General features: G+C 41.0%; 1 protein-coding gene across 2 annotated transcripts in view; it reads left to right on the top strand.

The window, feature by feature from the left end:
- Window positions 1-22,886, top strand: part of esco2 (establishment of sister chromatid cohesion N-acetyltransferase 2) — a 42,432-nt gene that overhangs the window by 10,301 nt on the left and 9,245 nt on the right. For both annotated transcript variants that reach the window (XM_043685095.1, XM_043685090.1), the window contains 3 exons: window positions 4,085-4,160; window positions 8,582-8,639; window positions 11,598-11,742. In XM_043685095.1, coding sequence (XP_043541030.1) covers window positions 4,085-4,160; window positions 8,582-8,639; window positions 11,598-11,742 — 279 coding nt within the window. The remainder of the gene's footprint in view (window positions 1-4,084; window positions 4,161-8,581; window positions 8,640-11,597; window positions 11,743-22,886) is intronic.

Genomic DNA, 22,886 nt, shown 5'->3' with positions numbered 1-22,886 from the left:
AAAAAACTCCTTTTATAAATTAGAAATACACAAAACCGTATTTGTATAGTACCAACCATGCCTGGTACAATACACAAAACACCACTCATGCAATACTCACACCAGCATCCTTGTTGGTATAGTTTAAGTCACTTGTGAAATCAATGTTTAGAGTAAAACTGCAGATCGTCCCATCATATGCTTGCTTAAGTGTACTCTGCTTTAAGGAATTTCTTCAGGGTTTTATCCAACACTAACTCCTCACTCTGAGGTTATCTAGTTCATTACATATATGCTTCCATTCTCAAGACCATGGGTTTATATAGCGATCCAATTCCAAGGGCTTCAAAGGACTGCCCCATTTAAAGTTATAAGTGACCTAAATGTTTCTTAGCAATAAATGTTACTGTTCAGCTTTATTAAAAGAAAATCAACTTCTAGAACACACAAGCAAACCTTGAAGTCTTGTTATTTACTGTGCTGAGTCGCTAAACTACCTAAGTAAATAAATGTCCATTAGCCCTGCTCAAAATCCATCCATTCTAAAGCCTAGCCTCAAAACTGTTTATAAGAAAAGTACCATGCCTACAGAAATGCAAACAAAATTATTAACTTAAGACACACATAAAACCCACTGGTTTCTAACTCAAAAACCAGAAACCCAAACTCCCAGCAAATAAAATTTAAGATGTACACACACACATCCCACAGTTTGTATCACAGCATAACATGGATATTTACCACATAGCTGGCCTGTGTTTATGGCTGATCTCTGAATGAAAGTTTTAGCACTTAGAATAAAACCTGGAGTGTGGAGACAAAAGTAACAAAGGGTTAAGAAACTGAAAGTAATGGTTAATAGGTATTTTTCAGGCAGGAAGAAGTTTAAAGTGGAGTTCTCAAGTGTCAGTACTGGGGCTGATTCTTTTATCTGATTGTATGGAAATAATCTAGATCTTCGTTTCAAGAGTCAGTCTCATAGTTTGCAGATGAGCCTAAACTTCCAAAAAGGTATTGACACATTGAAATATTAAGTAGGTAACAGTTGAAGCACATTGGTGCATCAACATGGTGAGACTGTGTGAAATAGAGTTCTATTCTAAATTGTGTGCAGGAGCAAAGAGACCTATGTGTACCCCCTGTAAAAACGCCATCCTATTCTCCCAATTCCTTCGTCTCCGCCGCATCTACTCCCAGGAGGAAATCCTCCCACCCTGCCCCCTGTAAACACGCCATCCCATTCTCCCAATTCCTTCGTCTCCGCCGCATCTGCTCCCAGGAGGAAATCCTCCCACCCTGCCCCCTGGAAAAACGCCATCCCATTCTCCCAATTCCTTGGTCTCCGCCGCATCTGCTCCCAGGAGGAAATCCTCCCACCCTGTAAAAACGCCATCCCATCCTCCCAATTCCTTCATCTCCGCCGCATCTGCTCCCAGGAGGTTCCTCCATCCCCTTCCTCGACCTTTCTATTTCTATCTCAGGCGACCGAATCAACACGGACATCTACTACAACCCGACCGAGTCCCACAGCTACCTGGACTACACCTCCTCCCACCCTGCCCCCTGTAAATACGCCATCCCATTCTCCCAATTCCTTCCCCCATCATAAAGATTTTGATTTGTTAGTTTTGGTTTTGAGTCAATAGTCTATAGAAAGCCTGCAGCTACAACATTTATTCACAAAACTTTCACATTTCACCAGACTGATCTCCTGATTTAACGGTTATGGAGGAGTTAGGGATATTTCAGACGATGAAATGACAGATCCTGACAGCATACTAGTCTCATGCTATTGTTGGTCCACAATGCCTCATGGGTGCGGAGTTTTGGGCTGTCAGGTGTGTCCTTAGTCTATTACACTTGGTACAGTAGTTGTGTCCATGGCACTAGAGGCAACAGAAAATCTTGGGGAGACAGGCCGGCTACTTGCGGAGTGTTTCAGAGAACACCTCTGGGACACCCGTACCAACCAACCCAACCACCCTGTGGCTCAACATTTCAATTCCCCCTCCCACTCCACCAAGGATATGCAGGTCTTTGGTCTCCTCCATCGTCAGACCACAACAACACGACGGTTGGAGGAAGAGCGCCTCATCTTCCGCCTAGGAACCCTCCAACCACAAGGGATGAACTCAGATTTCTCCAGTTTCCTCATTTCCCCTCCCCCCACCTTGTCTCAGTCAAATCCCTCAAACTCCCCACCGCCTTCCTAACCTGCAATCTTCTTCCTGACCTCTCCGCCCCCACCTCCACTCCGGCATATCACCCTCACCTTGACCTCTTTCCACCTATCGCATTTCCAACGCCCCTCCCCCAAGTCCCTCCTCCCTACCTTTTATCTTAGCCTGCTGGACACACTTTCCTCATTCCTGAAGAAGGGCTTATGCCCAAAACGTCGATTCTACTGTTCCCTGGATGCTGCCTGACCTGCGCTGTTCCAGCAACACATTTTCAGCTATGTGTACTTAATACCATATAGATAAAGCATATGGTGTTTTACCGCTTCATAAATAGGTACATGCAAGGAAGCTGAGATCAACGCTTAAAATTCTGGTTATACCTCAGCTGGAGTATATAATGCACTTCTGTGTGCTATACTGTAGGAATAATGTGAATACATTGCATAAAGTATAGAACTGTTTTTTTGAGGATAGTACCAGGGATGAGTGTTTCAGTTATGTGGAAAGATTGGAAAATTTGGGATTTGTTCCTTGGAAAGGAGAGATTTGATGGAAATTATCAAAATAATGAGACACCTGCACACAGTCAATGGAAATAAATTGTTCCCAATCATAAATTGATTGAGAGAGCATATCTTGTTTTGCAAAAGAAACCAGTAGAAGGTGAGACAAAACATTTTTTACACAGTGAGTGTTTAGGGTGTGGAATGCCATGGACATATGGTAGAAGGAGAATTAACTGAGGTATTTGAGAGAACATTGTTTAAATAGAAACAATCATCCAATGTGCAGGGTTATGGGGGAAGGCAGGAGATAACTGAGTAAAACTCTTGAGAACCAATGTAGATGCAATGGGTTGAAATAGCTTTCTTCTACATGTAACAGTTCTGTGGTTCTACTTTATATCATCACTGGGTAACAAGCTGACATAACTAACTTGATGTTAATTTCCTTTCAGGTCCTCATCCCAAAATATATTTCTTTTTGGGTATTGCAGACCTCTAACTTTTAAAGTGGATTCTAATGCATTAACAACAGTAATTTTAGAAAAATACACCACCATCCCAGTACAATCAGTTCTGCTAAATGTGTGCATTGTCAACACAAATTGGCTTTAACACAGTTGAAGAATTTAGACTGTTACTTGTAGAATGTGAACTTTCCTTAGTTGTATTGGCTATAACGCGATTCCAGCCCCATTAGTTTAAATAGCACAGCTATTGCGCGATTTTCTTAATGCAAGATCATACGAGAATGGAACTCTTGCTTTATATCAGAACGGACTGTATATTTTGTTACATTAGGCTGTTGCTGTTGTTGCTCTATTGGCTTCTAATGTCATTAGCTGAAGTTTAGTGAACACACATTGAAATACAAAATTATTAAAATCGCATCGTTTATAAAATTAGTAATTGAGAACAATGCCTCTGAATATCTAAAATATATTGGTGTTCCCTCGTCAAATAGAAGCCAATGTGGAAAAGATCTGTTCTTTTGTAACATAAGGTATTCATGACAGTTGATTTCAGTTCTTGCTGAAAAGAAAGAAAACTACTGCTTTTTGTTGTCTTTTTAAGAAAAACAAAACCTCAACTTGTTCACGTTTAAAAACATTTTTGTTTCATTGTTTTAACATTGATGACGACTTGGGCTTTAGCCAATATCTATTCCTGAACTGAATGTTTTATTGAATGAATTTTATTTTTTGATTCCTGTGAAAGGAATTATAGTAACAGTTATAGTACATTCTTAATTTTTGTGAACAAAATTACATTTATACACTCTACTTTTGCATTTCTAAGATATCAATTCCTTTCATAGATGCTACACCAGAAAATTTTAAAATAACATGTATTTTGGACCTTTTAATCATTGGAGTTTGAAAGCACTATTGTTTTATTATTAATTTTGTCTTTTATCTTAAGCACTTGAATACTCATGAAGCAGGTTTGGAATTTGAAGATCAGAATACATTTGAAGGAAATAATGACATAAATAAAGGTAATCAAGTAGCAAGTTTTGAGAAGATTTGTAGCTCCAGTTGAGATTCTGGATATAGATTTACTCACTGAGCTGGAAGGTTCATTTTCAGACGTTACTAGGTAACATCTTCTGTGAACCTCCGGACGAAGCACTGCTGGTGTTTCCTGCTTTCTATTTATATGTTTGGATTTCCTTGGGTTGGTGATGTCATTTCCTGTTCTTTTTTTCTCAGGGTGTGGTAAATGGGGTCCAAGTCAATGTGTTTGTTGATAGAGTTTTGGTTGGAATGCCATGCTTCTAGCAATTCTCAAACGTGTCTCTGTTTGTAAATGACATTAGTTTTGCTTGTTGTCTGTATAGGGTCTTTCAAGTTCGTTAGCTGCTGTTTTAGTGTGTTGGCGGGTTTGTGGGCTACCAAGATGCCAAGGGGTCTGAGTAGTCTGGCAGTCATTTCTGAGATATCTTTGATGTAGGGGAGAGTGGCTAGGGTTTCTGGATGTGATTTGTCTGCTTGTTTGGGTTTGTTGCTGAGAAATTGGTGGACTGTGTTCATTGGGTACCCATTCTTTTTGAATACACTATATAGGTGATTTTCCTCTGCTCTGCATAGTTCCTCTGAACTTGCAGTGTGTGGTGGCTGGTTGGAATAATGTTCTGATGCAGCTTCGTTTGTGGATGTTGGGATGATTCCTTCTGTAGACCAATATTTGGTCTGCATGTGTTGTTTTCCTGTAGACACTGGTTTGAAGTTCCCCATTGGCTGTTCACTCTACTGTGACATCTAGGAATGCCAGTTTGTTGTTGTTTTCCTCCTCTTTAGTGAATTTTATGTCCGTAAGGGTATTATTGATGGTCTTGAAGGTTTCCTCTAATTTGTTTTGTTTGGTGATGACAAAGGTGTTAGATGGTTGGCAGACCTGTTTGTTTGAGTCTCTGCGTTACTGTCCCTGCTAAAAATCCTGATATTGGAGATCCCACAGGTGTTCCGTTGTTTTTTTTTCTGCAGGTTTAGTTGTTGAAGGTAAAGTGGGTAGTAAGGCATAGGTCCGCTGGCTTGACAATCCTGTCCTTGCTGATGAAGTTGATGGTGTTTGGTGTATGTGTCTTTGGGTCCTTTAATAGCGTAGTCAGTGTTTCCTTGGCTAGGTTGATGTTGATTTTATGTGAACAGGGCTGTTGCATCAAAGGACACCATTATTTCATCCACTTCTACCTTGTTCTTCAGGAATTCATAGATGGAGTGGTGTGACTCTTCTACTAAGTGTTTTAGTGTTTGGTGTAGCTCCTTGGCCAATCTGTAAGTTGGTGTTCCAGATAGCGAGCCTGTGAGGCTGATGGGGATGTCCAGGTTTGTGAATTTTGGGTAATTTGAAGAAGTATGGTGTGTTGAATCTGTCTGGTTCCATTTTTTGGAAGTGGGTCTTATTTATTTCTTCAGATTTCTGAAATGTTTTGAGTAGGGCTGTGATTTGGTCCTCTAGTTGTGGGGTTGAGTATATCGCCAGTTATTGGTAAGTGTTGGTATCTGTAAGTAGTGCATTCGCTTTTTCAATGTAGTCTCTGATTTAAAATGACTGTCAAGCATCCTTTGTCTGCAGGTGGTATAACAATGTTTTTTATCTTTTTTAGTCTTTCTAGTGCTTTCCTTTCTTGTGTATTGAGTGTGTTTCCTTTTTCCCGCTTAATGTTGATGCGATAGTTTGCTGGGTTTCTTCTGTGAGTTGGTTGTCTTTCATTGTTGTTTCTAATGCTGCTAAGAAATCTTTCTTGTCCATATCCTGGAAGTTGCAATTTAACCCTCTTACTAAGACTGCTTTTTTAGTGTCTGTAAATGGTCAGTGAGATAAGTTTTTTTTTTTAATCCAGCTTCTGTGTTGTCAGTGTTGATATTTTGTGTAAATTTGTCTAGCAGACAAAATGCATCCAGAAACCCTAGCCACTCTCCCCTACATCAAAGACATCTCTGAAATGACTGCCAGACTACTCAGACCCCTTGGCATCATGGTAGCTCACAAACCCACCAACACACTAAACCAGCAGCTAATGAACTTGAAAGACCCTATACAGACAACAAGCAAAACTAATATCATTTACAAAATACCGTGCAAGAACTGTAACAAACACTACATTGGACAAACAGGCAGAAAACTAGCCACCAGGATACATGAACATCAACTAGCCGCAAAACGACATGACCTTCTCTCGCTATTATCCTTACATGCAGATAAGGAAGGACACCACTTCGACTGGGACAACACATCCATCCTAGGACAAGCTAAACAGAGACACGCATGAGAATTGCTAAAAGCATGGCATTCCAACTGGAATTCTTATCAGCAAATACATTGAGTTGGACCCCATTTACCACCCCGAGGGGAAAAAAAAGAACAGGAAACGACATCATAGGAAATGATGTCAGCTCAGGAAATGACATTGCCAATCCAAGGAACCCCAAACATTTAACTAGAAAGCAGGAAACACCAGCAGTGCTTCGTCTGGAAGCTCACAGAAGCTGTTATCTAGTATGTTGACGAAACGTCTGAAAATGAACCTTCCAGCTTAGCAAGCAAACCTACATCCAGGCAATCAATCAATCAATCATGACAACGACTCCGTATGGAATGTGACCTTGTAGTGCCCTATCTTAATGCTCCTTTTGAATTGGGTAAGATGCTGATGTTCACTTCTTTCCATCCATTAATGCCTTCCTCAAAAATGGGCATCCATGATTATATATTCAAAATATGTCTGCTCTTCTGTAATGTTTACAGAGGTCCAGTCTCTCAAAGTATGTTTGTGTGTGAGAGGTAACAAAAAATAAGATGTCAGGAATCACTAGCTTTAGAAGGTGAAAAATCACAGAACACCAGCTTATTGTCCAACAGGTTTATTTGGAAGCACTAGCTTTCGGAGCGCTGCTCCTTCATCAGGTGGTTGTGGAGTATAAGATTGTAAGACACAGAATTTATAGCAAAAGTTTACAGTATAATGTAACTGAAATTATATATTGAGAAAGACCCGGATTGTTTAAGTCACTCATCTTTTAAAATGAACATGTTTGTTTCAGTTCTTTCATCTGTAAATTGCAGAGCATTTAAAAGTTACACATTCTTAAGTGAAATTTTAACAATTGGTGTCATGTCCACCCGGATAATGCATTTAAGGTGTGAGCTGCATTGTGTGAGACTGTCTGTCTATGCCATCATGGTCAGACTGATTCTAGTCTAAAAAATGGATTTACAGAATCTTACATGGATTCAGGCATTTTTTGAGCAAAGTAAAATGTAATTCTGCAAGTGCAAATTCACCCCACAAACTTATGTGAATGTGTGCATGTGGGTGTGATTGGGGTGGGGGGAGGGGGTTATGATTGTCTGTGAGAGAGTATGTGTATGTGTGAGAGTGTACAGGGGTAAGTCTGTGAGAGGGTGTATGTGTGAGCATATGAGAGAGGGTCTGTGTGTGTCTGTCTGTCTAGTGCAATGGGGTCACCTGGAGTGTGACATGAACTCAAGGTCCTGGTTGAGGCCATCCCCATGGGTACTGAACTTGGCTACCAACTTTGCTCGGCCACGTTTTTCATTGTGGCCTGTCCCGAAGTCCGCCTTGGAGGACAGAGACCCGAAGGTCCGAGGTTGAATGTCCCGGACCGCTGAAATGTTCTCTGACTAGTAAGGAACGCTCCTGTCTGTTGATTGTTGTGCAGTGCCCATTCATCCATTGTGTAGCCTCTGCTTGGTCTCAGCAATGTACTCAGGACATCTTTGCCTGCAGCGTAAGAGATAGACAATGTTAAAAATCTGTATTATATTATTCTATGACAGTTGTGGGTCTGGTGGTAAGAGTGTTATTTTACCCTTCAAGACTGCTCTGCTACTCAACAAAATCTATCTCAACTTGAGGTTATAGTCTAACAGGTTTAATTGGAAGCACACTAGCTTTTGGAGCGACGCTAGTGTGCTTCCAATTAAACCTGTTGGACTATAACCTGGTGTGTGATTTTTAACTTTGTACACCCCAGTCCAACTCCGGCATCTCCAAATCATATCTCAACTTTCATCTTCTTGTATTAATTTTCAATTTATGTCAGAATCTTCAATTTTTTAAAAGTATTTTAAATAGTGATTTGATTTTCATTTGTGGTAGGCTGTCTGTGACAATTCGTTAATCTGATTAATGCATTGATGAGCATAATGCCATCATTATAGTTCCATGCTGGACATTCCAACAAGGAATATTCCAATCTTCCTGAGATTGCTACTTTCTTCTAGCTTTTGGCCCGGACTGCCCAATTAGCATCAATGTGTTGTAAATATACGAACAAATGTTCACTTCAATACATAAAATCATAACAGTTAAAATATTGGGTTTTGTATTTAGTGTTTTTTTTTATATTGATAAAAGGTGTTTAACTTTTGGGTACATTTTGTCCTCTTTAGGTTTATCAGCAGCTGATGCTATCTATCCCATTTTTCGTACTCCAACTGGCAGTAAAAGGTATGAATTTGTCATTAAATATAATCATGTTTTCAGGACACTATGTATGTATTGTGTGCATTATGCTTAGGACATGATACACAAGTATATGGATATAATGCTGTCCTATTAAATTTCTGTTTCTCTTATTCTATTGGAAACACTTGTTTTAAGCAGTTTACTGTCCTTGTTAAAGTTATACAGACAGGAACAGAAAACAATCATTTTAGCTAGTATTCCAATGTGCAATTTTAGAGAATGTTCTTTCTGGATTTCATTGATTTATAAATGAGTGTCAGGTATAAAGTCTAAATTAGTCCAGAAACATAAACGTCTGGTGTGCATATATCCAGATCACTGACAAAAGTGATATCAATTATTAAGGCCGTAAAGTAAATATTAATTACCAGAAAATAGATTTCAGTAGAAATTGCAATGAGATGCTTAGCAGACTGTGAATGTTGTAACAAAAGGAAAATTTGAAAGTCTTTGTTCAATTTGTGCAGAATTCTTTCATGCTTTCAACTTCAGATTGTCTGGATGTAACAAGCACATTCAGCATCAGGACACTTTTTTTTCTTTTTCTAACTGCATTTTAATAGATATTTATTATCAAGATTTATTACACCAATCAAAACCTGATTAAATCATTCAAGACACATATATATTCACTCATCCTTTCAAGAAAGGAAAGGAGATAAGCAACTAATTATGAACTACTTAATTTTAAAAAAAAAACAAGCCATCAGGATTATTGCTCCTGAGCTAGACAGTCAGGTAAACCAGCATTACGTTGTAAGCACAGAGTCTTTTGTTTTGTATGTCTTTAAAACCTGTGAATTCCAATGAGAAATAATTACTTTAAAACAGGAATTTATGAGGATGTCTACATAATTTCACAGCAAGGAATTTGATAACCATTGTGAATGTCATGATTTGGAGATGCCGGTGTTGGACTGGGATGTACAAAGTTAAAAATCACACAACACCAGGTTATAGTCCAACAGGTTTATTTGGAAACACTAGTTTTCGGAGCGATGCTCCTTCATCAGGTGATTGTGGACTATAAGACTGTTACAAATGAGCAGCTTGGAAATGGAAACATGTTACAGAGACACAGACACACAGTAAAGTCACAGTCGTTCTCCCCAGCAGAAGCTGTCTGTTCTCTGCAGTTTTAAAAAACCTCTTTGGTTTTAAGAAACCTAGTCTCTTTGCTGCAGCAGTTGCTGTTTTTTTTTTTCTTTTTTAAATTTAACCCCCACACTACCACCTAAGTGCGGTAGTGCTTATTTTATCCCCAGCACCCATGGTGTGTGTGCGCAGGTGTGAGACACAGTGAGAGACACAAGGTGCACGAATCTTTATTCAAGTTCCACCACCAGGAAGATAGGAAAACACCCGGGTGGCCAGTGACAAGCACTGCCCTTCAGCAGTTGCTGTTAGCTGTGACTTGTTAATTAATCAATCAATGACATTTTCCAAGTGAATCAGTTGCTATGCACTTCTTACAAAACAGCAAGGATTTCCAGAAAAGGACAACTGACCATCAAATGCCTGATTAGCTGAAGAAGGATCATCTCGACATCAGAATTAGGAAGCAAACCCCACTGAAATGACTTTATAGTGTTTTCTATCTCCACAAATAATCTATTTCTCCTATTGTTTGCCTGTGTGTATGTAAGATGGAATTTATAAGAGGATAAATTAGTCAGCTGTGTAAATGGCAAAGGTTTATATCTGTATGTGTAGATGTAACCTAATTATTTATTACAAATACTAATGCTTGTTTAGTACAGCAATCTGGTCTATACTTTCTGTCAACGTTTGGTTTGAAAGTCAGGTAAATTGGAGTAAAGTATGTAACTTAAGAATCTTTGATTCAACTCTGGGAATAACAGGGCTTGACTTACAGCACACTACCCCAGTGGGCCATAATAATATTGAGGTGTTTCAAGCAAGTCAAAATCCTGTTCAGGTTGCTTGTCCCATTGAGGTTCCTTCAGTTGACTGTGCACAACAACGTCTTTCATAGTAGTTTAGAGGTGATCAAGTTGTTTATGAAGGTACCATAAAACAAAATGGGATTGATTCAGTTGGCATGTGTTTAAATAAGCCTGGAGCTGCTTATTCTAGGGTGCTACCAACAGACTGACTGACTGATTAATAGAAGTCAAAGCCATATACTTACTATGAGAAACACTCGGATATGTTGGGATATGGGGCCAAGCAAATATTGTGATCTACCCAAAATACAAATAAATTAAAAGACTTGCGGCCTGGACCAAGTAAATTATCTTGGCTAAAGATTTGAGAAGCAAAAACAGGAACATATTAATGGTAGTCTGGTTGGTAGTTGAGGGGAAACTCCCTAGTTAGATCCAAGCCTGGTGATGTGGGTCAGGGGTTTGAACAAGCACGTTATTGGGTGAATAAAGAAGCTACATTTAGTATTTTTAAAAATTGCTGTAGAAACTCCGCAGTTCTCGCAACATCTGTGGCAAGAGAAACGAGTCAGTATTTCAAGTCCAATTTAGCTCTTCAACAAGTATCAAGTCAGACGCAAAATGCTAACTTTTTTTTTGTAGACGCTGCCAGATCTGCTGAACGTCTATAGCATTTTCTACTTTTATTTCAGATTTTGCGTCTCTGTAGTATTTTGCTTTTGAGAAGCTAATTTCAGTGAAGGCTTGAAGAGAATAAGGAGTAGAAGGTAGCATTCGTTTGGTGGTGAAGGAAATTGAAGTCAGCAAAAAATAGTTTTTATGTTTAAAAGTCTATTGGTCCATGGATTGACCACTTGATGTATGAGATACAAGAAAGATACCTTGAGGAGGAGGAGCAGAGGCAATAAGTATTTGTGAATAGCTATTCCCACTTTTCTCTATTGATTACATGCTAATATTCCAAATAAATTCATGAAAGTAAAACTATTTCTGTAAATTGTGTATCTCGTCATAATTTCTTTTTCTTGTTTAGGCATGAACTAGTGAAAGATGAGACTAGTTCTGTTGAATGTCATAATCCTTTTCCTACTGCTTCTGCGATGTCCTGCCATGGATCTTTACAGAAGAACAAAAAAAAGAAAGATTTTGACAAAGCTTTCAGTGACCAACTTATAATAGTAAGTTTGAATTCGTATAATGTGAAAAGTTAATAGATGTCTACAAGTGATTTTTGTTTTAAAATAGTGAGTGACAGTAAACATAATTTGAATTTAAGAAAGACAAAGTAAAAATTTATATTTGCTAACAAGTTGGTTGTCATTGGATTACTGGGTGCAGTTAAAATCAATTTTAGCTAATTTAAAATGTTTAGTTTGCACATGCATGTCATACACAAGTGATTAAGTGACTGAATAAGATTTAGAGTGCTCAATTTAACTTTAAGTCTGTCCAGAACTTGTCCTCTTCCATCTCTTTCCAAATCTTCATTTCTTCTCTTCCCCCAACTCTCTGTCCAAACTTCAGTCTCCCTGTCACTCCATCCAGATTTTCCCTTCCTCCATCATTCTCTCAAAATCTTCACAGTGACTTTCTCTCTCTGTCACTGCAGTTCTGAGGCACAACCAGGATGCTCCATCCTCATTCTAGATTTTGCTATGGTGAGGGGGTTTTGTTCAGCCTCCAATTACTGCATTCTGTCAAACACTCCCTACCTCCCCATCACAATAGGATCACACTCTCGTCCATTTGAACTCTCAGCGAAGACAGAGATTCCTTCATCCCCAGAGTGAACCTTCTCTGAACTGCCCTCAGTATAAGTCCATCCTTCCTTAAATAAGGAAATGCATAACAGTACATTCCACTCAAACCGTGCTGCCTGATGAGATTCAGTGCAGAGGGAGGCACCACACGGTCAGAGGGTCAGTGCAGAGTGAGTGCCACACGATGGTAGGGTCAGCGCTGAGGGAGTGCCACAAGGTGGTTGGGTCAGTGCTGAGGGAGAGTCAGCATTGAGGGAGAACATAAAACATTACAGTGCAGTACAGGCCCTTCAGCCCTTGATGGTTCCACAGGTCGACGCAACAATCTGAAGCCCATCTAACCTACAGTATTCCATTCTCATCCATATGCTTATGCAATGACCATTTAAATGCATTCCATGCTCCTACTATTCTGAGGCATCTGGCATCTGTCCTATATCTATCACCCCTCAATTTGAAACTATGTCCCTTGTGCTAGCCATCGCTATCTGAGGAAAAAGGCTTTCACTGTCCAACCTCTCTAACTCGGATTATCTTATGTCTCAATTAAGGCACCTCTCAACCTTCTTCTCTCCAATGAAAACAGCCTTAAGTCCCTTAGCCTTTCCTCGTAAGACCTTCCTTCCATACCAGGCAACATCCTAGTAAATCTTTGAACCCTTTCCAAAGCTTCCACATTCTTCCTAAAATTCAGTGACCAGAACTGTAAGCAGTACTCCAAATGTGGCCACACCAGAGTTTTGTACAGTGGTCAGTGCCGCACAATGGTAGGGTCAGTACTGAGGGAGCGCTGCATGATGGGAGAGTCAGCACTGAGGGAACTGTGCACAGTGGGAGTGTCAGCACTGAGCGAGTGTCATATGATGGGAGAGTTAGCACTGAAGGAGCGCCGCGTAATGGAAGGATCAGCACTGAGGCAGCGCTGCACAATGGGAGAGTCAGCACAGAGAGCACCGCACAATGTGCAGGTCAGAACTGAGGGAACACCGCAGTGTCGGAGGGTCAACATGGACTTGCTGAGCTGGATGAGATACTTCCACACTATATAGGTATTGTATAAGTCTTCTATAAGTCAGTGATGAGAGAGTGGGCAGTATCAGAGGAATCACTGCTGAGGGAGATTCGTTAGTGACCCTCAAAAGAGTGTAATAGGAGATATTACTGAAGCAGTGACGTCATTTTCTTAAGATTAGATTCTGTACAATGTGGTAACAGGGCCTTCGGCCCAACAAGTCCACACCGACCCTCTGGGGAATAACCCACCCAGACCCATTTCCGTCCGACTAATGCACTAACACTATGCTCAATTTAGCATGGCCAATCCACCTGACCTGTACATTTTTGGATTGTGGAAGGAAACTGGAGCACCTGGAGGAAATCTGCGCAGACATGGGGAGAATATGCAAACTCCACACAGACAGTTGCCCGAGGCTGGAATCAAACCCGGATCCTTGGTGTTATGAGGCAGCAGTGCTAACCACTGAGCCACCGTGCCGCTCTGAATTTTGGAGTTGTCGATGATGTTAGTTAGGTCACAGATGGGGTACTGCGTGCAGTACTCCGTACTGTAGGAAGATATGTGATTACACTGGAGAGGGTGCAGTGGAGATTCATCAGAATGTTGCCTGGAATAGTGCAATTCAGCGATGAAGAGTGACTTGAGAGGCTGGGGTTATTTTTGTCTGAGTAGAGAAGGCTGGGGAGTGACCTGATTGAGGTGGAAACGGTTCTGAGGGGGAAGAAACAATTTCCCCCTTAATAGAGGTCAGTAATCATGGGGCACAGTTTTAAGGCAAGGAGCAAGAGGTTTACAGGGGATTGAAGGAGTTGTTTTCCACTGAGAATGGTGGAATTCTGGAACTCACTGCTAGTGAGGGTGGTAGAGGCAGAAACCCCACAGAACATCAAGAAAGTTTGATTTATAAGAGGAGGTTGGGTAGGCTGGTACTTTTTTCACTGGAGCAAAGGAGGTTGAGGAGTGACCTTGTAGAGGTTTATAAAATCAAGAGAGATATAAAGTGAATGGTGCGTGTCTTTTACCTATGCTGGGGGAGTTCAAGGCTAGGATGCATATTTTCAAGGTGAGAGGAGAAAGATTAGTAAAGACTTGAGGGGCAAATTCTTTTTTAGACAGAGAGTGGTTTGTGTCAGGAACGAACTTCCAGAGGAAGTGGTGGATGCAGATACAGTTAGTGTTTAAAAGACACTTAGATAAGTTCATGAATAAGAAATGTTTGGAGGGATATGGGCCAAACACAGGCAGATGGGACTAGTTTAGTTTGGGACTATGGTCAGCATGGAGTGGTTGGACCAAAGGGTCTTTTTCCATGCTGTACGACTTGAGTCAACTGCAGTTATAGATATTTTTAACCAGCCTGTTCAAAAGTGTTACATCACACCCCTTAAGCAAGTGAGCCTTGATCCCGGACACTGTCACCCAGAGGTAGGGACACCTCCAATTCCAATTCATTGCACATCTGCCCCTCTTCCACTGGCTTGATCATAGTGGTGTCAGCAATGTTTTAATGAAGTGCGCAAGAGGGTGTGACAGAAGCAGCATCAGATATACCTAATACTGGGACGTGAGTGTGATGAAGGTACAAAACAGGACAACCTGTGTGCCAAACAGCATTAACAGCAAGGAATGTACAGAGCTAAGCAATTCCACAACCAACAGATGAGAACTAAGGCCCTGGCAGCCTTTCCACATCACATTTGTGAATGATGGTCGACAATTAATTTCATCAATACTGTCATTCTGAAGAATGTGGGAACCCAGCAAACAGTGCAAAAGATGAGGCTGAAGCATTCACAACATCTTCAACCAGAGGTGCTGACTGTGAGGTCCATCTCTGGATCCTCGCGAAGTTCCCAACATCACAGGTGCCAGTCTCCAGCAAATTTGATTCATTCCATGTGATATAAAGAAACAGTTGGAGACTCTGAGACTGCAAAGGCTATGCGTCCTGTCAACCTTCTGGCAATAGTTCTGAAAACTTATGCTCCAGAACTTGCTGCACCCCAAGCCAAGTTTTTCCAATATAAATATAACACTAATGTCTAGTTGTCAAACGTGAAATGTTGTCCAGGTGTTGCGTCCTGAACACAAAAAGCAAGACAAATCCAACCTGGCCAACTCCAGCTTCATCAGTCTATGCTCAGTCATCAGTAAAGTAATGGAACGTGTCATCAAGAGTGCTATCAGTCGGCACTTGCAAAGCAATAACTTCATCATTGAGGCTCAGTTTGGGTCCTGCCTTGGCCATTCAGTTCATGACCTCATTGCATCCTTCATTTAAAGATGGACTAAAGAGCTGGATTCCAAATGTGAGATGAGGATGTTTGCGATTAGATATTAGTTATTTATGCTCCAGGTTATTTCTACAACTGTTCCCCTTAGTAGTGTTCTAAGCCCACACATCTTCACCTCCATCATTCAGTCAGAAGTGGAGATGTTTGCTGCATATTGTGCAATATTCAATGCCATTTACAACTCTCCAGACACTGGAGCAGTCCATGTTCAAATGCAGGACCTGGACAATATCCAGATTGAGGCTGACAAATGGCAAGTAAGATTCACATCACAGCAACGCCAGGCAATGACCATTTCCATCAAGAGCAACTCTAACTAACCAAACTTGATTTTCAATTGCAGTACCATCCCTGAACTGGATGAGACTTAAATATTCAACTCTGGATTGTCCAGCAGTCCCCAACGTGGAGTTTGCACGTTCTCCCCGTGTCTGCGTGGGTTTCCTCCGGGTGCTCCGGTTTCCTCCCACAGTCCAAAGATGTGCAGGTCAGGTGAATTGGCCATGCTAAATTGCCCTTAGTGTTAGGTAAAGGGGTAAATATAGGGGTATGGGTGGGTTGCGCTTCGGCGGGTCGGTGTGGACTTGTTGGGCCGAAGGGCCTGTTTCCACACTGTAAGTCTAATCTAATCTAACATCATAGATGCCACTCTCCAGAAAATTTGATTCACTCCACATGAAATAACAAAACAGTTAGATGCACTGGATACTGTAAAAACTATGGTTTCTGACAATAGAAGATTATAGAATCCCTACAATGTGGAAACAGGCCATTTGGCCCAACAAGTATTCACTGACTCTTTGAAGGGTATCCCACCTAGACCCATTCCCCTACCCTATTGCTCTATATTTCCCCTGACTAATGCCTCTAGCCTACACATTCCTGAACACTAGGCAATTTAGCATGGTCAATTCACCTAATCTGCACATCTTTGGACTGTGGGAGAAAACCAGAGCACCCAGCAGAAACCTACACAGACGTGGGGAGAATGTGCAAACTCCACACAGATGGGCACTCTAAGTTGGAATTGAACCCGGGTCCCTGGCACCATGAGGCAGTAGTGTTAACCACTGAGCCACTGTGTTGCCCCTGAAAACCTGTACTCCAGAACTACTTGCACTTATAGCCGTACTATTCCAATACAGCTATAACATGAGTATCTACCTGACAAATGTGGAACATTGCCCAGGTAGGTACTGTACACAAAAAGCAGGGCAAAAGCTGCAAGAGCATGTTAGAAGCTACAATCCTGCAACATGCAATTTGCCTCCTGACTTCCAAATCCTGTCCATTATCTGCAAGGCACAAGTCAGGATTGTGATAGAATACTGCCCACTTGCAAAAGCAAGCACAACTCCAACAGCACTTGAGAAGCTTGATATTATCCAGGACAGAGCAGTGCATTTGATTGGCGCCACACCCACAAATATTCATTTCCTCCACCATCAATGCTCAGTAGCAGCAGTGCTTGCCACCTACAAGATGCACTGTAGAAATTCACCAAGACTCCTTGGACAACACCTTCCAAATCTACAACACTTCCACCTAGAAATACAAGGGTGGCAAATATATGGGAATACCATCACCTTCAAGCCACTAACCATCTTGACTTGAAAATATATTGTTGTTCCTTCAGGTTTGCTGAGTCAGAATCTTGGAATTTCCTTAGTGGTATCGTGAGTGTGCCTACACCAAATGGACCACAGTGGTTTAAGAAAATGTTAATTTCAGTGCACACTAGTTCTTGTTTAATGTTGGTTTTGTGCAGCTTGGCTCAACTTGTGCTTCAGTGAATACTGCAGTCTTTTTCAAGATTTTATTTTCCTTTCTGAAAACATTTCAGTCCATGAAAGTCCCAGAGCTTAAAAATCAGATGATGGAAGTAGAAAATTGATGGTCCATATTTTATCACATTTAGAGTCATAGAGATGTATAACATGAAAGTATACCCTTCGGTCCAATTTGTCCATGCCGACCAGATATCCCAACCCAATCTAGTCCCACCTGCAACCACCTAACCCATATCCCTCCAAACCCTTCCTATTCATATACCTATCCAGATGCCTTTTAAATGTTTCAATTGCACCAGCCTCCACCACTTCCTCTAACAGCTCATTTCGTACACATACCATCCTCTGAGTGAAAACATTGCCTCTTAGGTCTGTTTTATATCCTTCCCCTCTCACCCTAAATCTATGCCCTGTAGTTATGAACTTCCCCCACCCCAGAGAAAAGACTTTGTCTATTTATCCCATCCATGCCCCTTATGATTTTATAAACCTCCATAAGGTCACCCTTCAGCCTCTGATGCTCCAGGGAAAACGGGCCTAGCCTATTCAATCTCTCCCTATAGCTCAGATCCTCAAACCCTGGCAACATCCTTGTCAATCTTTTTTCAACCCTTTCAAGTTTCACAACATCCTTCCAATAGGAAGAAGACCAGAATTGCATGCAACATTCCAATAGTGGCCTAACCAATGTTCTGTACAGCTGCAACATGACCTCCCAACTCTTGTACTCAATACTCTGATCAATAAAGCATACCAAACACCTTTTTCACTATCCTATCTACCTGCGACTTCACTTTCAAGGAGCTATGAACCAGGTCCCTTTGTTCAGCAACACTCCCTAAGACCTTACCATTAAGTGCATAAGTCCTGCTAAGATTTGCTTTCCCAAAATGCAGCACCTCACATTTATCTAAATTAAACTCCATCTGCCACTTCTCAGCCCATTGGCCCCTCTGATCAAGATCCCTTTATAATCTGAGGTAACTGTCTTCATTGTCCACTACAACTCCAATTTTGGTGTCATCTGCAAACCTACTAACTATATCTCTCTCTTATGCTCACATCCAAATCATTTATATAAATGATGAAAAGTAGTGGACCCAGCATTGATCCTTGTGGTACTCCACTGATCACAGGCCTCCAGTCTGAAAAACAACCCTCCACCCACCAACCTCTGTCTTTCACCTTTGTGCCAGTTCTGTATCCAAACAGCTAGTTCTCCCTGTATTCCATGAGATCTAACCTTGCTAATCAGTCTCCCATGGGGAACCTTGTTGAACGCCTTACTGAAGTCCATATAGACCACATCTACCGCTCTGCGCTCATCAATCCTCTTTGTTATTTCTTCAAAAAACTCAATCAAGTTTGTGAGACATGATTTCCCACGCACAAAGCCATGTTGACTATCCCTAATCAGTCCTTGCCTTCCAAATACATGTACATCCTGTCCCTCAGGGTTCCCTCCAACAACTTGCCCACCACTGACGTCAGGCTCATTGGTCTGTAGTTCCCTGGCTTGTCCCTGCCACCTTCTTTAAACCGTGGCACCACGTTAGCCAACCTCCAGTCTTCTGGCACCTCACCTGTGACTATTGATGATACAAATATCTCAAGAGGCCCAGCAATCACTTCCCTAGCTTCCCACAGAGTTACATGGTACACCTGATTAGGTCCTGGGGATTTATCCACTTTTACGTGTTTCAAGACATCCAGCACTTCCTCCTCTGTAATATGGACATTTTTCAAGATGTCACCATCTATTTTTCTGCATTCTACATCTTCCATATCCTTTTCCACAGTAAATACTGATGCAAAATACTTGTTTAGTATCTGCCCCATCTCCTGCAGCTCCACAGACTTGCTGATCTTTGAGGGGGCCTATTCTCTCCCTAGTTATCCTTTTGTACTTAATGTATTTGTAAAAACGCTTTGGGTTCTCCTTAACTATATTTGCCAAAGCTATCTCATGTCCCTTTTTTGCCCTCCTGATTTCTCTCTTAAGTATGCCTTTATATTCTTCTCAGGATTTACTCAGTCTACCCTGTCTGTACCTGATATATGCTTCCTTCTTCTTAACCAAACCCTCAATTTCTTTAGTCATCCAGTATTCCCTATACCTACCAGCCTTTCCTTCCACCCTAACAGGAATATACTGTCTCTGGACTCTCGTTATCTCATTTCTGAAGGCTTCCCATTTTCCAGCTATCCCTTTACCTGCGAACATCTGCCCCCAATCGGCTTTTGAAAGTTCTTTACTAATACCATCAAAATTGGTCTTCCTCCAATTTAGAACTTCACATTTTAGATCTGGTCTGTCCTTTTCCATCACTATTTTAAAACTAATAGAATTATGGTCACTGGCCCCAAAGTGCCCACCCCACCACTGACACCTCAGTCACCTGCCCTGCCTTATTTCCCAAGAATAGGTCAAGTTTTCCACCTTCTCTAGTAGGTACATTCACATACTGAATCAGAAAATTTTCATGTACAACTTAACAAATTCCTCTCCATCTAAACCCTTAACACTATGGCAGTCCTAGTCTGTTTGGAAATTTAAAATCCCCTATCATAACCACCCTATTATTCTTAAGAGATAACTGAGATCTCTTTTCAAATTCGTTTCTCAATTTCCCTCTGACTATTAGGGGTCTATAATACAATCCCAATAAGGTAATGCTCCCTTTCTTATTTCTCAGTTCCACTCCAATAACTTCCCTGGATATATTTCTGAGAATATCCTCCCTAAGTCCAGCTGTAATGCTATCCCTTATCAAAAACGCCACTTCCCGTCCTGTCTTGCCTCCTTTTATGTCCTTCCTGTAGCATTTTTATCCTGAAACATTAAGCTGCCAGTCCTGTCCATCCCTGAGACATGTTTCTGTAATTGCTATGATATCCTAGTCCTATGTTCCTAACCATGCCCTGAGTTCATCTGCCTTTCCTGTAAATAAATGCAATTTAATCTATCAGTCCTACCTTGTTCTGTGCTTTGTCCTTGTCTGCCCTGACGTTTTGACTCGCCTTTGTTCTCAACTGTAGCAGTCTCAGATTGAAATCTTTCCTCACTATCTCCCTGGGTCCCCCCACCTTACTCGTTTAAATCCTCCCGAGCAGCTCTAGCAAATCTCCCTGCTAGTATATTAGTCCCCTTCCAATTTAGGTGCAATCTGTCCTTGTACAGATCACTTCTACCCCAAAACAGCTTCCAATGATCCAGAAATGTGAATCCTTTTCCTGTACACCAACTCCTCAGCCATGCATTCATCTGCTCTATCCTCCTATTCTTGCCCTCACTAGCTCGTAGCACCAGGAGTAATCCAGATATTACTACTCTTGAGGACCTCCTTTTTAAATTCCTGCCTAACTCTCTGTAATCTCCCTTTAGAATCTCAACCTTTTCCCTCCTATGTCATTGGTCCCAATGTGTACAATGACCTCCTGCTGGTCCCTCTCCCCCTTAAGAACAGTCTGCACCCTCTCTGAGACATCCTTGATCCTGGCACCAGGGAAGCAACACACCATTCTGATTTTTTGCAGCGAGCCACAGAAACGTCTGTCTGTACCTCGGACTAGAAAGTCCCCTAACACAATTGATCGCTTGGAACCTGATGTACCTCTCATTACATTAGAACCAGTCTCCATGCCAGAAACTTGTATGTTCATGCTACGTACTCCTGAGCGTCCATCACTCCCTACATTTTCCAAAAGAGACTACTTGTTTGAAATGGGGCTAACCACAGAAGACTCCTGCACTACCTTCCTACCTCTCTTACCTTTCCTGTAGTTAGGTAAAAACAATGACTGCAGATGCTGGAAACCAGATTCTGGATTAATGGTGCTGGAAGAGCACAGCAGTTCAGGCAGCATCCAAGGAGCAGCGAAATTGACGTTTCGGGCAAAAGCCCATCTATGTGACTGTATCTGAGACTTTACCCCCTTCCTATAACTGCCATCCATCACATCCCCTTGCTCTTGTAAATTCCTCATTGCCTCAAACTGCCTCTCCAACCAATCCATTCGATCTGATCAGATTCGCAATCAACGGCATTTATTGCAGATATAATCCTCAGTAACCCGTAAGCTCTCCCTAAACTCCCACACCCGACAAGAAGAGCATATCACTCTACTAAGGGCCACTTTTGCTTCTTTCAATCTACAGACCCAGAAAATAGCACCACCTTATTCCTCTACGAAACACTGCTCAAGGTTAAATTAATACTTACGGCTTACATTTTAAGTTTAATCAAGAGACATAGCTCAATAAAACATATAATCAAAAAAGAACCCACTCTACTCATTACTGCAGACTTATTTTAAGGCCACGCTTAAATCCACTTACCTGCTTCTGTGCTGTGACCTTTCCCAAATAGGTTTCTCCAAGATCAGTTGTGAATTTCAATGTTTTGTAATTTTCCCAGACGCACTCCGATGTCCAGCGATACATGAATTCAACAGCAAAGGCAGTCACTGCTAACTCTGTCAATTAGCAATATGGGTTTCTTTTTTTTCTCTCTCTCTCCTGCTCTGTCCTCACTATGTGCTTCCTTTGACTGTTCTTCTCTCTTTTCAAACTGCTGTTGTTTTAACTTTTTTTTTCCAGTAATTGCTGCTCCTGGAATTTATGACAAAGGTTTCTTCCCTGGGAGCTCTAGGTTAGGAAATAAACATTTTGAAATTACGAAAGGTATTTGTGCTTTGAGTAATGAAATATTATTTTCATAGTTTAATGGACAAAAAAAGGCATAAATTCAGGATTATTAATGGAAGTTGAAGGAGTAAACCAGATTTTATTTTGTATTTATAAGTGAAAATACAAAGTGCCTGTTGTAACATATGTCATGAACCATTTAAGAATAAGGAAGGAAAGGTTGAAAAAGAAGAAAATACAGGAAAATGTAGGGCATAAAGACGGGATTAAAATAGCATAAATTCAACAATATACAGTGGTACAGATGCAAAGGACCAAATGACCGCTTTATTATTGTATTACAAAATCTATTCTGATCTTTTAAATTATGTCCCAAGTCTTTGAAGTATTGTGAGATTTGGCTGTGGCTAAAGATGACAAAGATGGGCTTATTCTCAGTTTGCAGTAAGTTCAGTCAAGATGTTTCCTGCTTTGTCTTTGAACATTAGCTGAACTTCAGTTGTGGGTTTCCAGGCTGGAGATTGAGCATAACAGAATATTGTTAGTTAGTGAAACAATTTTTATTCTTTTGGTTGCAAGGAAAACCACCCTAATCTATCCAATCTTTCCTCATGACTGAATGTTCTTGTAAATCTGTGGTATTGTTCCTATAATGTGGTGAGCAAATTCTTCATAAAACTCCAGCTGTGGCCTAACCAGTGTCTTGAATAGTTCCAGCATTTGATCCCTTCTTTTATATTCAATACCTTAACCAATGACAGAAAGCATCCTACATTCCTTCTTTATCACCTCAGCCACCTGTCCTGCTGCTT

Source organism: Chiloscyllium plagiosum, chromosome 3 (assembly GCF_004010195.1).
Source record: "Chiloscyllium plagiosum isolate BGI_BamShark_2017 chromosome 3, ASM401019v2, whole genome shotgun sequence".
Classification (NCBI taxonomy): Eukaryota; Metazoa; Chordata; class Chondrichthyes; order Orectolobiformes; family Hemiscylliidae; genus Chiloscyllium; species Chiloscyllium plagiosum.
The sequence above is the reverse complement of the archived record's forward strand: the minus strand, read 5'-3'. Positions and strand labels throughout refer to the sequence as shown.